This window comes from Lithobates pipiens, unplaced genomic scaffold (genome assembly GCF_037356315.1).
Source record: "Lithobates pipiens isolate NorthernLeopardFrog02 unplaced genomic scaffold, aLitPip1_a1.2 Scaffold_16, whole genome shotgun sequence".
Lineage (NCBI taxonomy): Eukaryota > Metazoa > Chordata > Amphibia > Anura > Ranidae > Lithobates > Lithobates pipiens.
In genome coordinates this window covers 573,310,459-573,327,844 of record NW_027507748.1, presented here as the reverse complement: position 1 = coordinate 573,327,844, position 17,386 = coordinate 573,310,459, and the positions used below count along the sequence as shown (strand labels likewise).

The 17,386-nt window shown below is 43.8% G+C and overlaps 1 protein-coding gene across 2 annotated transcripts in view; it reads left to right on the top strand.

The window, feature by feature from the left end:
* Positions 1-17,386, top strand: part of TMEM106C (transmembrane protein 106C) — a 62,927-nt gene that overhangs the window by 26,707 nt on the left and 18,834 nt on the right. For both annotated transcript variants that reach the window (XM_077483748.1, XM_077483749.1), the window contains 4 exons: positions 1,294-1,357; positions 9,874-10,033; positions 12,373-12,513; positions 13,493-13,542. In XM_077483748.1, the coding sequence (XP_077339874.1) occupies positions 1,294-1,357; positions 9,874-10,033; positions 12,373-12,513; positions 13,493-13,542 (415 nt within the window). The remainder of the gene's footprint in view (positions 1-1,293; positions 1,358-9,873; positions 10,034-12,372; positions 12,514-13,492; positions 13,543-17,386) is intronic.

Genomic DNA, 17,386 nt, shown 5'->3' with positions numbered 1-17,386 from the left:
GTTTTTTTTTTTTTCTGCAAGCAATTCTGTAAAATGTGAAAGCAATCCTAGCAGCTAAAAAGCTGATGGATTGCTTCTACATACCGCAGGAGTGTTCCCTCACTTCTACCACCTTCCAGTGCCTTTCTGGGTTCTCCCGTTTCACATGGGGGAGCCTGGGACTACAACCGACGGTTGCGCCGGCTTACCATAGAGGTGGCCGAGGACCAGAACATCTCCGATCATCTCTATGGTCTAAGAAATTGAAGGGACGAGTATTTTTTCACTTCTCTGTCCCAATTTAAAGTAACGTTACCAGCCTGTGAAAGCATCTTATCAAACAATTTTTTTTTTTCCACATTGATTGCTTATACCAGTTAACTTTACTGTTATAAGCAACCTTTTTTTTACTGAATGAAATCGATTCATTCAGTGTTTTTACTATTATGGTTAGCTGCGATTTGCCAAAGCTAATCGCATGGTACAGAAGGACTCCGATTGGCCCTGTCTGTACCATGTGATCACTGTGACCACACAAAGATCAACACAATAGTACACAGTGGATGGCATGAATGAAAGCCATCCATTGTGTACAATTGGCATGTGATCTGCTGTGATTGGTCACAACAATCACATAGTACTGGCAGTGGCTGGTACAATGATCAGTCATCCTCTGTGTCCGTTGTACACAGCGGGTGACATATAGTGGCAAAATAGTAAAAGTGAGTAAAAACACAACAGTGTTTGACAAGTCCTTTATTAAGAAAAAATATATAATATATATATTTTGTCCACCCGATGTAGATCTAACATCAATCTCAATGGTGATATCATTGGGTAGCCTCTCCCCTTTGTTTATGTAAAAACATATCTGTCATTTGTTGGCACCCATGTCTGGGGTGGATCTCCTTCTTCTCCTTCTTCTCCTTCTTCTCCTTCTTCTTCTCCTTCTTCTCCTTTCTTTCTCCTTTCTTTCTCCTTTCTTTCTCCTTTCTTTCTCCTTTCTTTCTCCTTTCTTTCTCCTTTCTTTCTCCTTTCTTTCTCCTTTCTTTCTCCTTTCTTTCTCCTTTCTTTCTCCTTTCTTTCTTCTTTCTTTCTTCTTTCTTCTTCTCCTCCCTCTCCCTCTCCCTCTTCCTTCTCTGGCTTCATCGTGATTGATGTTGGATCTACACCGGGAACACTCTGATTCCCCTTGTATTGTAACTGTACTGTCTACCTTCATTTTGTAAAGTATTGTGCAAACTGTTGCTATATAAATCCTGTACAATAACAAGAATAATGTTTAAAATGTATTGTGTGTTTGCTTTGCTACAGAGCAAGTGAACGAGTTGGTTGCATTAATACCATACAGTGACCAGAGACTACAGCCCCAAAGAACGTAAGTGTACTCTTGCTGTGGAAATATTAAAATTTCAAAAACGTCCTAAAAAGAAAAAAAAAAATTCTCTCTATATGCTTGAAATCACTAAAGCCCTGTACACACAGGTCGATTGCCGAGTGGCGTTGGCTGGTTCAATAAAAACCACCCGACATTCGGCACATGTGTATGGCAGCCTGTCCGACAGAAGCCAGCCAAAGGAGCATGCGGGAAAACCAGCAGCTGACTGGTTCCTGATCAGCGCTCTCAGCCAACGACTGAGAGCACTAACCGCAGTGTTTTGGCGGGGGGCAGTCCCCCTGTCGGAACACAACAGCTTAGCAGGTGGATCGCTGTACTAACGTTGGATTGTTAGTACAACGGCTCTGACCGGAGCTGAAAGTTTTGGGTTGAACATACATGCATAATAGAATCATATAATATCATACCTAAAAGTGTTATTAGGTTTCTGCTATTCCCTTCTTCTTCCCTACTTTTGTACAAGTCCTGGCAGTATTACTGCAAACTTATATTTTCTTCTAGTTTCCCAGATAAAAGTACTGGCCACTTTGGAAAATTATACACTGAGATCTTTGCAATCCTAAATTGCACTGCCTAGAAGACATTGAACTTGCCTCATTGCATAGTTTTTATAAACAGAGGTTCAAAGTAGATAATATTAACATACATATAAAAGAGAGATCGGATCGAATCTACTGAGGCCAATTGGATTCCTTAAGGGGAAAAAATACTTCCTCCCCAAAGGGGGGATAGAAGAACAGAGGCTATAGGATGATTAACAAGTGTGGATTGTGGAGCCAAAAATGAAGGTAATTTTATGAAATCACAAAAGAACCATCTAAAATCATGATGCTGCATGCAGCCACCCAGTGGGAAATACTTAAAATCTAACAGGAAAAAGCCAATTGGCTTTGCCTGTTAGATTTTAAGTATTTCCCACTGAGTGGCTGCATGCAGCACCGTTATTTATTTATTTTTAATTTCAGTGATTTTTATTGAGGTTTTCACATATACAAAAGAATAGGATAAAAAGGTGATATAACTCAATATGCATTAGATCATAAAGTGAAGAATAATAATAAAGTGGTTACATTAACATAACATAAGTCACATTTAAACTTAAACGGTGAATATATTATTGGCCAAAGCGGTAAGGATATTGTCCCCACACAGACACCCCATCTGGGATCTAACTGTGTCATGGGATGGGGGCCATCCCTTACACTGGTATATTAGTACAATGTATCAACTTTATCTCAGCTTATAAACCACCTCAGTTTGGCCCCAACCATCACCCCCTCCCCAGTCCCAAAGTTCCTTATGAAAATACGTTGGCACTCTTATAATCGCACCATATCTAACTATATTGAGAAATATATTTAGTGGGTTTTTTTTTTTTCATTTTTTTTTTTTTTCCATTTAACTCCCTTTCCTTCTCTCTCCTCCCAATGGCCAACCACCACTAAGCTGGTGTTTAAAATAAAAATCCTATATATGTATTGTTGCAGACTATCGAATCCAACCACATAGTTCTACTCTATCCTCCTCTTTAGGGCTGAAACAACTAATCGATTATGAAATTAATTGAATGCTATTTTCATAATCGATTAATCGGCCAGTAACATAATGGGGTTTAAAAAAAAAAAAAAATGAGCCCTTTATAGTACAAAAAGAGCAAATAATCGCTATAAATATTACTTTCACTGTTCTACAGTAAAAAATATTAACCCTTTACAGTAACGATTATCTGCTTTTTTTTTTTTTTTTGTACTATAAAGGCCTAATTTTAGTTTTTTTTTTTTAACCCCATTATGTTACTAAACTTAGTCTTAGATCTGGTTCACATCTATGTGTTTTCTGGTGCTTTTTGCAGAAATGCACTACAGTTCATTTACATGGTTTCCTATGGGACACGTTCACATCTGAAAGGGTCAGGGACTTTTAATGCAAAATGGTGCTTTATTGGTTCAATATACTTCAATGGAGAAGCTGCAGAAAAGCATGTAACGCGTTTTTGCAGCAATTTGTGTTTTTTAATCTGCCCAAAAAAATGCAAATTGCAGTAAAATTTTGTGCGCAAAAATCAAAACGTACAGCAAAAAGCACTGCAGAAATAGATCAAAGGCAAACTGCATAGATGTGTACCGAGCCTTATGCTGGCCACACAGATCAATTTTCAGATGAGAATATTCAGACGAAAAATCTTTGTACATTCATTGAATGAAAAAATTTTGTTTGAAATTTTTACTTGTTTTTAACATTCTGTTTTTAAAATGAATGTCATTTCTGAACGAAAACCCCATACACTGTCTGAAAATTCCTTTGACTAAGAAGCTTTCTATTATTTCCAAATTGTCCCGCCACTGTGGTTGAAAATGAACATCAATTTGACCCACTTTTTTTTTTAATTTTTTTTTATTTAAGGTTATTAACAGATTAATTGAAACAATCGGCCAACTAATCGATTATGAAAATAATCGTTAGTTGCAGCCCTACTCCTCTTCCAGTCCCTCGGGGTGGGGGGGTCAGCCCATATTATCCAGCCAGGGCTTCCACATCTTTATAAATTTTAATAAAATTCCCTCGCCTCATCTCACCACTTTTTCCCTTTTTCCTTCCACACTGTTGTGTTTACCGCCTGGACCCATTCTTCACATGTCAGGGGTCTCATTGCCAGGTTTGCACGATTCATTTTCTCGCTTGAAATAGGCACCTTAATATTACCGCTATGGTGCTTGCAGACTCTCCAGCTTCCTCCATATATCCCAGCACACATATTCTATCTACTAAATCCAATGTGGTCCCAAAGATTCTATTTATGATATTGCATATCTCTGCCCAATACCTAAACCGTTTTGGGCATCTCCACACCATTTGTATAAGATCCCCTGTCTCTTGACTAGGGGTGCACCGAATGGGTTTTTTTGGTGCCGAAACCGATACCGAAAATGAAAAATACACTAGGCCAAAAACTGAAACCGACCAATAATGAAAATGACTGTTTTAAAAAAAATATTTTTATACAGCAGAGGGTCAGAGACTGAGGACATGGTACAGGAGATTAATGGAGTTAGTACAGACCCCCCAGGACAAACCAATCCCCCTCCATTAGTACAGACACCCCCCCCCCTTCCATTACAGTACATAAAAACAAATGGCAGAACAGATCGCAGCAGGCAGGAGTTAAGACAGAGAGGAGGAGAACACATGTCACTGCAGGCACGGACTGCCCCCTCGGCGATGTCACTGCATGGCTAGTCTCTCTCCACACAGAAAGCCACTCCAATCTCTGGCTACTTCGCTCTCCTCCTCTGACGGGAGGGGGGACGGACTTGGGAAACAGCGGCGGCGATGACCAGCGGGGAGAGCCGCCTCTCGACACGGACAAGGAGAGGAGAATGGAGGGGAGCACTCTGGAACTTCAGCGCCCCCACCTCTGTGGCGCCGGGTGAACTGCACCCCCGTAAATTGCTGCACCAGGGGCGGGACACTCACCCCATTTTCGGCGCCATTATCGGCATGATCTCTCTTTCTGCAATTTGACGAAAAGGCCAGTTTTACGACCAAACAGAAACAACCTCTTGGGAGTGTATCTTTCCAGAACAAATGCGAAGGAGAGACTGACACCAAGAAACACAATTCTAATATCCTTATCCACTGTTCCATTGTTATTACCCCCAAGTCCTCTTCCCATCTTCCCTTATTTTTAGCGGACCTTCCCCCATTTTACTGCATATAATTCTGAAATAAGTCCTTTAGATATTCCTGGCTTAATTAACTGCTTGTGTTTTAAACCGAGCCTGCAAAGCATGTCTATTTTGAAGGTATCTGCTGTATAAAATGAATGGTTTGGTATACCATACTCACGTCTTAATTCTGAAAATGTTTTCAGCGTACTCCCCTCATACAGTTGGGCCAGTCGTCCTATACCCTGCTCTTCCCATTCATTGATTTTTCCCATGGGGACTAGTTCTTGCAGATGTTTATTATTCCAAAGGGGGGCATATTCTGTTACCCCATTACTGTCTTAACTAACTGCCATACATTTATGACCAACTCTAATGTAGGACTCCCAAGGGGAAAAGAATCTGCTTCCAATGCTTCTATTACAGTGTTATGTGGGGCTCTCTGTAGCATCATTCTATCACTTGCATTCTCCACTCCCAGTATAATACATCCCCCAAATGCTGCAATTAAGCAGCTAAAAATGGCTAAGAGGGTGTGGAACAGCCATTCCCCCCTCATTAGTTGGAAACTGCAGTGTTTGCAAACTAATCCTGGCCTGATCCTTCTTCCAGATTAATTCCCTAAAAAGGGGTTGCATTTGCTTATACCATTCCTTTCCTATCCAAACTGGGGAGTTATGCAGCAAATACAATAATTGCAGGATCCAGATAATTTTGATCAAATTACTTCGTCCCGCCACTGGCAGGGGATACGACTCCAGATGTCGCTTTTGCGCTTAAATTTAAGCAAGAGTGGGACTAAGTTGTTACTAATGTATTGATTTGGGTACCTTATTAACTATATCCCTAGATACTTCATCCTCTCCACCACTTTTAATTGAGGGAGTCCAAGTGGCATAGAATTTCTAAATGGGTCTACCAGCAAAAGTGCTGATTTTTCCCAGTTTATTACCAGGCCCCAAAAACCATCCGAATTCCTCAACTATATTCATTGCCGAAGTTAAAGGTGACTTGATGTTGCCAAGAACAAACAGGACATCATCTGCATATAATGCAATCTTGTCCTCCCCCCGACTTCCTCTTGAACCCCTGTATACCCTTCGCTGATCTAATCGGAATTGCTAATGGCTCCTTCGCAAGGGCAATAGGGGGAATCCCTGTCTCGTCCCTCTCTCAAGCTGAATCGACTCAGAGTATGCATTATTGATTTTGATCTTGGCACTTGGAGCATTCTAAAGTGTTTTTACCCAACCAACAAAAGTGGGACCAAACCCAAATATCTCCAGCACCATGATTTTAGATGATTCTTTTGTGATTTAATAAAATGACCTTCATTTTTGACTCAGCAGTCCACACTCGTTAATCATCACATAGCAGTGTTGGCGAACCTTGGCACCCCAGATGTTTTGGAACTACATTTCCCATGATGCTCATGCACTCTGCAGTGTAGTTGAGCATTATGGGAAATGTAGTTCCAAAACATCTGGGGTGCCAAGGTTCACCATCACTGTCCTATAGCCTCTCTTCTTCTATATTCCCTTTTGGGGAGGAAGTATTTTTTCCCATGTATGCCTTTAACCACTTGCTTACTGGGCACTTAAACCCCCCTCAGTCCCAGACCAATTTTCAGCTTTCAGCGCTGATGCACTTTGAATGACAATTGCGCGGGCATACAACACTGTACCCAAATGAAATTTCTATCATTTTTTCCCCACAAATAGAGCTTTCTTTTGGTGGTATTTAGTTACAGCTCGGAGTTTTATTTTTTGCTAAACAAACAAAAAAAGATGCAAAAAAAAAAAAAAATCATGTTTTAATAGTTTGTTATAAAATTTTGCAAACGGGTCATTTTTCTCCTTCATTGAAGTGCGCTGATAAGGCGGCACTGATGGGCTGCATTGGTGGGCACTGATGGGCTGCATTGGTGGGCACTGATGGGCTGCATTGGTGGGCACTGATAGGCTGCACTTGTGGGCACTGATAGGCATAGTTAAGGCGGCACCGATGGGCACAGATAAGGCGGCACCGATGGGCACAGATAAGGCGGCACTGATGGGCACAGATAAGATGGCACGGATGGGTGGCACGGATGGGTGGCACGGATGGGCACTGATAGGTACCACAGATAGATGGGACTGATGGGCACTGATAGGTGGCACTGATAGGTGGCTCTGATAGGTGGCACTGCTGGGCACTGATGGGCGGCACTGCTGGGCACTGATGGGCGGCACTGCTGGGCACTGATGGGCGGCACTGGGGTGCAGCACCTTTGAGGCAGATTGGGTGGCACTGTGGGTGGCACTGTGGGGTGGCACTGTGGGTGGCACTGTGGGGTGGCACTGTGGGCATTATGGGCACAGACGGGGGGCACTTACTTTTACTTTATTTTTCAGGATGGCACTGCGGGAGGCAGGTGGGCACTGGCAGGTGGCATGTGCTGCCTTTCATTGCTGGCCGTGATCGGGACTGATGTCCCGATCACGGCCGCCGGTGATCGGCTTTTTTTTTTTCTCCTCGCGCTGTCAGCGCGAGGAGGAATAATAGCCGATTACCGGCTCCGTTCTATCACATGATCAGCTGTCATTGGCTGACAGCTGATCACGTGATAAGGGGTCGGGATCGACCCCTTACACGGATCGGTGATCAGGCGAGTCTCACGGACTCGCCGATCACAGAGCGCGCCGCGCGCGCCCCTCAGGGGGCGCGCAGGCCGCTCGTAACCAGGACGACGTCAATAGACGTAGTCCTGGAAATCTAGGTCCGCGCTAATGCCGTCATTCGGCAATAGCGCGGTACCCAAGTGGTTAAGGCTGGATGTTTAGCCGCATAATGGTGTGCGTTAGATAGGACATTTGCTATATAACTACCTTATTTTCAGTTTGTTTTTTCTACCTCAATTGGATTAATTATCCTTGATTTTTATTTTACTCGCAGACAATGTTTAGGAACCTCAGTAATTTATACCCGGTTCAACAGTGTAGACAGAACAGTCAGGCAGGTTAGTCAAAGTAGAGGCCTTGGGCATTATTTTTAGAGCTGTAATGTACAGATTCTTTTGCCAAACCTGACTGTCACTCTTTCACAACACTGCTGGGGTTGGTTACAACATTGGCTACATTAACTTGCATTGAAGAAGCTATGACAGAGATCCTGCTGATATGAGGGACCCCACCAAGCACCTCCTTACTCCCCAGTAAGTGAGGTCTTCACTGCACTACATACCGCCTACTGTGCAGTATCCATGTCACCAACTGAGATTTATGACATTTTAATGATTACCTGTAGTCATTTGCAGATAATCAGCTTATTCAGTAAAGGCAGTTATCTAACCATATTCATATCAGTGAAACATGAATACCAGGTGCCAAAGATTGTAACACTTTGCTCTATACCTTAATGACAATCACAGATGTTTGATGGCAGGGTATGTGTCATGGACAGGTTATGTGATTTATCTCTGTCTTATATTAAGAGTCAGTGGGTAAAAAGAAACCATAATATGTTGATTGTTCACAAGCATTAATAGGTGTAAATACAATATGCACAGTTATATATATTTTTTCTGTTTTCACCCTGTTTCATTTATAGCCATGCTATTGTATGAGTGCAGCTTGAATGCAATTCCAATCTCTAAACATTTGTACCAACAGCTTAAAGTTGTTTTAAAGCCTTAAGTTTTTATTTTTTTAACCTTAAAGTGAAGCTCCACCAAAGGTGGAAGCCCTGCTTGTCTGCCTCCTCTCTCCTTCCTCTGCCACATTTGACACCTTTTGCGCGGGGGGGGGGGGGGGGGGAGCGGGTCCCTGGTTTTGACAAGCTCCCACTTCCTACTCAGTTTGCCCCCTCCTTCCCCCGCAGCCTTCTGGGACACTTCGCAGGTTCCAGAAGACTGTGGCCCATTCACAAAGCGCAGTACTCGTCTGTAAACCGTCTGTAAAGCTTCGCTGCCGGTTCCCCCTTAATCAAGATGGCAGCCCCAGCACCTGATAGTGGATTGAAGAATTGGCATGAGTGAAGACACCACTGAATGCCTGGACAGGTAAGTGCCCTAATATTAAAAGTCAGCAGCTACAGTATTTGTAGCTGTTGACTTAATCTTTTCTTAAGCCGCCTGGTGCTCCTCCTTATTGCATTTTATGCATTAAAGTGCTACTAAACCCAGGACCCTAGTAAATATAAACTGACAAGTAGCTTTTCTCATTAGCAGTATAAAGCAGTCTTGTGACTTCTATCAGTGTCTGGCTGAGCACTGGTTAAAGCTTGTAGGGGGAGTTTTCATTCTCCTCTATGAGGCTACATGACCCCTGACTCAGCCTTTTTACACAGCGTGCAGGTTTAACCCCTTAGGTTCTACAGTGTGTATAACAAACATGCTTTATTGCATATACATACTGATTTTACTGTTGTAGGTTTAGTAACACTTTTTTTTTTTTTTTTTTTACTTAAACATGTACTGCACTTGTTCCCCCTCGCCCTCTATATACTTACCTGAGCCCAATCCCCATCCAGCGATGTGCATGAGCGCAGTGGCTCTCCAGGCTCTGTCCCTCCTCACTGCACAGATTGATAGCTGCTGTGAATCAAATTCTGCAGCCGAGCCACCCTGTCTGTTAATGGACTCGGACAAGGCGCCACAGGAGCAAGCCTAAGGGCACTTGCTGAATAGGAGGAGCCAAAAATGCTAGCAGGGGACCCGAGAAAAGGAGGATCCGGGCTGCTCTCTACAAAACCATTGCTCAGGGTAGGCAAGTATAATGTTCATTTTAAAAGAAAAAAATAGGAACCTTTAATGTTACTTTAACGTGTGTTTTATGTATGCTTTCTCAACAGAAAACAGTATGTTTTCCTGTCGATATTTTTCTGCCTCCTAACATGTGGCCTGGTGATGTTCTTTGTGTTTCCACGTACTATGGGGGTGCAGGATGGCGGCATTCGAATGGTACAAGTGTGGTTTGATAAGGAAAATGCTATTGTCAACATTGCTATGACGGTAATTACCTTTTTTTCTTTTTTTTTTTTTTCATAATAACCTTTGCTCTTCAGGCTGCCCAATTGCCTTTTTATTCTGCTCTAAATGTTAATTGGTCCTCTAGCTTCCTTCCTAGGTATCGAGCCTATGTTTGTCCTAGTGGACAGAATAAATCTTGCACAGAGAACCCTGTTTCTTGTGGTAACTTTTAAGAGTAGGTTTTTCCTCAATTAAGATAACATGCTCTTTTACCCGAATATAGTTTTCCCTCACTTTGAAGAGATCTCCTCTCTTCCTTTTTGTCTCTGGGACAGAAAATATACCCTATAGGCAAAAATATAAAAACACAGTGGTTTTAACTCCTCCTTACTCTATTTTGTAAAAAAAAAAAAAAAAACTGTTTTCAGCTATACAGTAGCTACACTTTGTTTTATAAAGTTGGTCAGAAACCTCTTGATGCAGCTTCCGAATAGCTGCCCATTGTGAACATTTAGGGCTACCAACAGTTTTCCAGAAAATCTTTACCTAGCAGGGCTGATCCTTCATTCATAGAAGAAAGGAAGTGGTAGACCACACATGCACTACTTCCTCTTGTCTGCTGAGTTACATTTTATGTAGTGGAATTTGCCACACTGTTAGAAAAGGGGCACATGTGTAAAAGACGCTAACAACATTTATTTTTTTGCATATTAAGAAAAGTATGGGTTTGGGGATTTTCCATTATACTTACCGTATATACTCGAGTATAGGCCGACCCGAATATAAGCCGAGGCCCCCAATTTACCCCCAAAAAAACTGGCAAACTTATTGACTCGTGTATAAGCCGAGGGTGAGACATGCCTGTCCATCCCTGTGTGTCCGTCCATCCCTGTGTGTCCGTCCATCCCTGTGTGTCCGTCCATCCATCCCTGTGTGTGTGTGTGTCCATCCATCCATCCATCCCTGTGTGTGTGTGTGTGTGTCCATCCATCCATCCCTGTGTGTGTGTGTGTGTCCATCCATCCATCCATCCCTGTGTGTGTGTGTGTCCATCCATCCATCCATCCCTGTGTGTGTGTGTGTCCATCCATCCATCCATCCATCCCTGTGTGTGTGTGTGTCCATCCATCCATCCATCCCTGTGTGTGTGTGTGTCTCCATCCATCCATCCCTGTGTGTGTGTGTATCCATCCATCCCTGTGTGTGTGTGTGTCTCCATCCATCCATCCCTGTGTGTGTGTGTCCGTGTGTGTGTGTGTCCAGCCTACCTGTGTCCCGAGCCTCCGTCCCGTGCCTTGCCTCCTTGCCTCCGTCCCGTGCCGTGCCTTGCCTCCGTCCCGTGCCGTGCCTTGCCTCCTTGCCTCCGTCCCGTGTCGTGCCTTGCCTTGCCTCCGTCCCGTCCCGTGCCGTGCCTTGCCTTGCCTCCGTCCCGTGCCTTGCCAGGATCGCCGCTCTTCGTCGGCGCCTCGGCGGCCATTCTAAAATTCAAAAGCCGCGCCTCCGCCTTCGCCTGTGATAGGCGGAACACTGAATTTCCCAGCAGCCTGTGTTCCGCCTATCACGGACATCGTCTCATAGTACGAGGATGAGCGGATGTCCGTGATAGGCGGAACACTGACTGCTGGGAAATTGAGTGTTCCGCCTATCACAGGCGGAGGCGGAGGCGCGGCTTTCGAATTGTAGTATGTCCGCCGTCTGTCTGCTCGATACGCTGATCGAGCAGTCAGACGGCGATGACTCGAGTATAAGCCGAGGGGGGCACTTTCAGCCTCAAAAAAGAGGCTGAAAATCTCGGCTTATACTCGAGTATATACGGTACCTAGGTGGATGCTGCATCGGTCCAATGCTGCATCTGTCCCCCGGTGCCTCTTCACTGAGAACCGAGCAATCGAACATACCCAATGGCTCAGTTCTCTCAGCTCCCTGAGCAGAGAGCTGCTGACTGTCAATCAGAATCTCTCCACTCTGCTCCTCCATGCTCACTGGAGCGCTGAGCTGTGGAGAGGTGGGGAGCAACCATCTCAGCCTCTCAGCGGCTGAGAGGCTGAAACTGGCATCAGTCCATGCACCTGGCGGTTTCAGACTTTCATTGTCGCAATGACGTTCCTGGACTGATTGCTGACTTCAGTCCGATCTCTGCTGAAAATGGGTCACAGGAGTGCAGAACAAATTGCTCTCCTGTGACCTTTAGAAGTCCAGCCAAACAAGTTTAGGCTGGACTTCTCCTTTTTAAGACTAATTTACAAATTCGCATAAACATAATGTTAATATAATATACAGTACTAATGTTAAATGTGTATCTTCTCTTGTAAGTTTTTTATGTGCACTACTGTGCAGCGGCTTTCTTTTATTTATATATGATTTTATTTTATGTATTACAGAGCACACTGGGATTCACCAATTCCAATTTTTATTCAGTCTCTGTGGATAGCTTGATTAGCCAAGTACAGTACATGAACACAGTCATTGGAACTCAACAGCAGACCAATGTGTCTGTCATTAAGCCACGCAGCGATAAATCGGTAAATTTATATTGTATCTGATTGTATTTCATTACTTTTTGTTACATTTGTCATGCAGTTCTATCTCTGCATATAGTCTGCATTCATATGGGCAACTGGCACACACTGCAAATGGAATGACCAGTGTGTGCAACGAGCAGAGGCTGCTCAGCCCATACAAAGCAAAGACTGTTCACATGGCCAGCAATCAGCTGCAGTTAGGACACAGGCTACTTTCTGTTATGATCATCTGTCCCTAACTGCAGGTAATTTCTGGCTTTACTAACCGCCAGGGACAGTCCTGGGTAGCTGCAGCTACCGTCAGCCTGTCGTTGCTTTGAAAGGGATGAGCTGATGCAGCTCTTTGCATTCACCTATCATTTCTGCCACAGAAATCTGCATATTCTTGCTGCTGGAATTTGCAGTGTGTGTTAATCACCCTTATGAAAACAGTGGATCAATGTAAAAGTGTTTAAAAAAAATAATAGATGACCGCATCCCGACATGCCCAAATTGGGTTACTAAGTAATGTTATTGGTTAGTTCCAAATGGCTGCAAATGACAATTTTTGTCCATTTGCTATTGTATGCCCTCATTTTATTACTTGCAGGAACTGTCTGCAGTCTCTTCACTTCTTCATTTCCTTAACATGAATGATGATGCAGAAGAACATTTTCAATCAGAGAAGAAGCTAGTCCAAAAGACATCAGTTGGATCTAACATGTGCATCTGACCATTCTTTAATGTGTGTATGCAGCCTATCACACGTATGATATGGAGAAATATTTTTATTGGACATAGTGCTAGTTTGAAGTTGCACGTTTTGGTTCTACACATACCATTCACTGTTTCCAGTTAAAAAGTGACTGCAAAAAAGTGCAATATTTCTTTCTTCCAGTGACCATCCTGATCTTCTGTTTAATTCTGGATTGCAAGTAATTATGCAAAGAAAACCACAGTATGCAAAGCAGTGATATGAATCATTTTCTGTATCCCTCAGGTAAATTTCACAGTGAAACTTGAGTTGGGTGGAATCCTTTCTTATTTATAGTAAGTATTGTATTATATTTTAGACTTCATACCAGATTTTTTTATATTATCTACCCTCTTTGGCAGGAGAGAACTTTTGTAAATTGATAGGGCTGATGGCTTACTCCATCAGATATTTATCTGAATGACGAACACAGTGTTCTGTATACATCACAAAAGAGCATTAGATGCAGACAGAGATGCACTAAAACATGTGTTGCATTTCTATATATACAACACACTCTGTTCTCTGGTCTTTTGAATTGTTCAGTTGGCTTCATCTGCTTGATCCAGTTAGTTTTCTATTAGAAATGAAGATCGGCATAAATACATTTGTGGTTCCCAAAGCGAGTACAGAAATAAATTTCCTGTTGGAAGTTGTCTAGTTACCTAGGAGTGTTTTCCCAGAATCACCTGCCAAACATACTGAGGTTGCCTTATCTTCCTAAAATACTAGTTCCCTGGCTGTATTTTATAATTCAGTGGCTTTTGGCTTCGAGTCCTGACCTACAACAAATATGCGGATTAGGAATTTTTGATGTTCTTGGCTTGCCTGTTAGTTTCCAGGTTAATGTTTAGAGGAATTGCTGGATAGTTCTGGCTTCATTTTATATCTCCTGTCTCAGATAAAGGCACTTGGTCATGCAGATGGTTTCTTCTAGTCTGTTATTTTTAGACCTTAATCAGCATAAGTTTGATATTCATGTTCTTGTTTTTAATTGTGTGCAACAAGAAACATTATTATAAATGTTGTAGGGGACATTTATAAATCCTGATAACTTTTATACTTTACTAAAAATTGGAAAGTTTACAACTATGTAAAGTTTTGCAGGTCAGACATTAGTGGCCTAAACTGAACTTTGTAAGCTGTACCCCAAAAAAGACATGCAAAGGACTAGTCACATAAAACAAAGACAATTCCATAGCTCAACTCACCAACCAGTCTGCTGACCAACCAAATTAACCTGTCTAACCATCTGTTAAAAGCAGGAGTTTAGTTAGCACACATTTGCAAACGCATGTGAAAGCTGCAAGGCCTCGTCACGGCACCCTGTGTTGCTTGCAGTCCTAACACTACAAATTTATAAGTGTCTCCACAGTGGAAGCACATGCATGGAATGGATAGATGTGGGACAGGTGAGCCTGGAGACCGCCCAAGCACCCTTAAAGGAACAGGACCCCACTGGACACCCAGCAAGAGCACAATGGCAGCAAAGGTGCCCAGTGTGTCCCCAAACTATATATACAAACAGTAACAAAAAATTGGCCACTGCCCACACCTATAACTGGACTAGTCACCTGTAGTCTCCCTGCAGCCCATTTTTCCCCATTACTGAAGAACTATGCCTTGTTCTGCGCTGTCTGTGTGGAGGAGGCTAGCTTGGTAGAGGCAGGGTTGGCTTTCTCATGTAAGCAACTCCAGCAAGGAAAACACTGAGCACACAGTGGGTACATTTTAAGCAAAATTAAAATTTCTAAATTGTTCTCTTATATCAGTTAATTTTGACTTTTTGAATTCAGGTCCACTTTAAAGTGAAGCTAAACGCCTAACAATACATAGCTGTGCTCTAGCAATGGGATGTCTGCAAAGTCCCTCGCCAGTGCCACATCTTCTTCCCATTTCTTCAGGGTCTGGGTCATTGTGACACATTGATTGGCCAACAGGGAAATTACATAATCCCTGCATATGGAGTACATTCATTCTGATGCTGAGGTGTCTTGGGAATCTACACTGAGCTACCCCCCCCCCCCCCCCCGTGCGCCGCGGGAGTCTCAGCAGATCCTGGCCAATGATTCATGGCCGGGACCTGCTGGTTGGCTGTGTCCACTCACAGCCCGGAGCTGTGTTGACAATCAGGGATAAGAAACAAATATCTTTAGTAAAGATCAGCAAACATTGGGGGGGTGTGGCTGGATGTGAATGGGAGTGAGGACGTGTGAGGAGTGAGAACATGGAGCTGCTCTCCCGCTCCCCACCCTGCCTATCGTGAGTTCTTCACTCCGCTTTGATCCTGTGCGCCCCGGGCTGCCTGGCGTTGCTTGGAGGCTCCCCTGTGCACTGCATTTCTTTGTGGCTTTCATGCTCCTGTGTTTGGGCGGAGATCGCCTACCTGAACTAAAGTGCTCGCGGCCGCCCGAGCTCGGAGTACGGGGCCGCTGTTGCTGACGAGCGGTTGGTGGAGCAGGGGCCGAGAATCTCGCTGAAGATCTCGCGAGACTTCGAGCGGTTCCCGGGCTCTCGTGGTACCGCTGTGCCTGCCGGCCGGTTTGAATTAGGCGCGGACTCGTGCGGACTCGTGCGGCGTGTTGTGCGCCCCAGGAGCTGTGCGGCGGGCTGGGCAAGTGAGAGGGGATGCCTGTAAAGAGCTCCCTCTCCCCCTCTTGCCCGCTGGTTACTATCCTCCTCCTACTTACCTGCCAAATAAGGAAGCTGAGATGAGCGACAATTGAATGTAACTGCACCAACTGCTTAACCTCAGGGGGAAGATCTGGATGTCCTGTATACTCTTCCTATGGTTTCATGGACTATGCACCAGCAACTGAGATAAGTGTCTTTCCTTCTTCTGGTCTCTAACAAATATTGATGTAAATTATTGACCTGGTTTGCCCTATTCTGAATATACATGGTGAACACACTGTGGATACATGCATATGTATACAAATATAAATAACCCATTATAGGGCGGCGAGTCTCGTGCTATTGAGTCATTTGCTGAGGCTGGAGCTAGGAGTTAGCCAGCATTGTCCCCCTTGATAAGCAGTGTTATCTATACTAGGAGAGACACCACATTACTGTTGCCCTCCTCCTTCTCCCCCCCCCCTTTTTTTTTATTTATTTTTTTTTTTTTTTCTCCCCCCCTCTCTTCCCTGTGGGATTTAACTATTGTTGTATTATCTCGATTAGTTGATAAGCAGAAGCCGCTAATCTGTAAGGGGGGCTCCTACGTGGCTACTTAATCCAATTATGTCGAGAAAAAGATCCCCGAGGAACAAATACCCGCAGAGGGTCAACAAATTACTCGTGCCGCCAAGGATAAAACTAATCAAATGGCGGCAGCATCAGCAGCGGCAAAATTGGAGCGCTACGCCCACTCAGGCCCAGTCTCACCCAGCAATTCAAGTACTCAGCGGGGTGATCTACATAATAAAGATACTAAGAACTCATCTGCTGATAGAAGGAGCCAAGGCCAGTCTTTGGCCAACCCCATCTTTCCAGCTGCTAAATTGGGGGGCAATAAGGGAGGGGGGGGAGGAAAATTATCAATAGCAACAATAAATTCGGAAACAACGCTAAGTAGCTCCCATACAGTGATGCCGAGTAATGCAGATGAGGAACCCACATTAAGAGACATTTTGAACGCAATTAAGGAATGCAAAAACTCGATATCCAATTTTGATGAACAGCTAAAATATATAAAGGAGGAACTACTGTCCATGAGACAGGAGTTGAATAGGACTATACTAAGAACTACCGAGCTTGAGGAACGCATGGGTGCAATGGAGGATGAATTGAGGCCTATGAGGCTGGAAATTGATTCATTTAAAAAAGCAGCTGCTGCACAAGCGGACAAACTCGACGAGATGGAGAATAGGAATCGAAGAAATAATATCAGGGTGCTAGGCCTCCCTGAACATTGCGAGGGGACCAATCTAACAGGTTTTCTGGAGGGGTGGTTCCGAGAACTTTTCGGGGCGGAAACATTTACCCCGATATTCGCAATAGAACGGGCACATCGTACCCCGGGAAAAACCCGTCATATGGGGGAGCGCCCTAGGCCTATAATGCTTAAAATTCTTAATTACCAGGATAAAGTGTCTCTACTGCGAGAGGCTAGATTGAGAGGAGACATTAGGTATAAGGGAG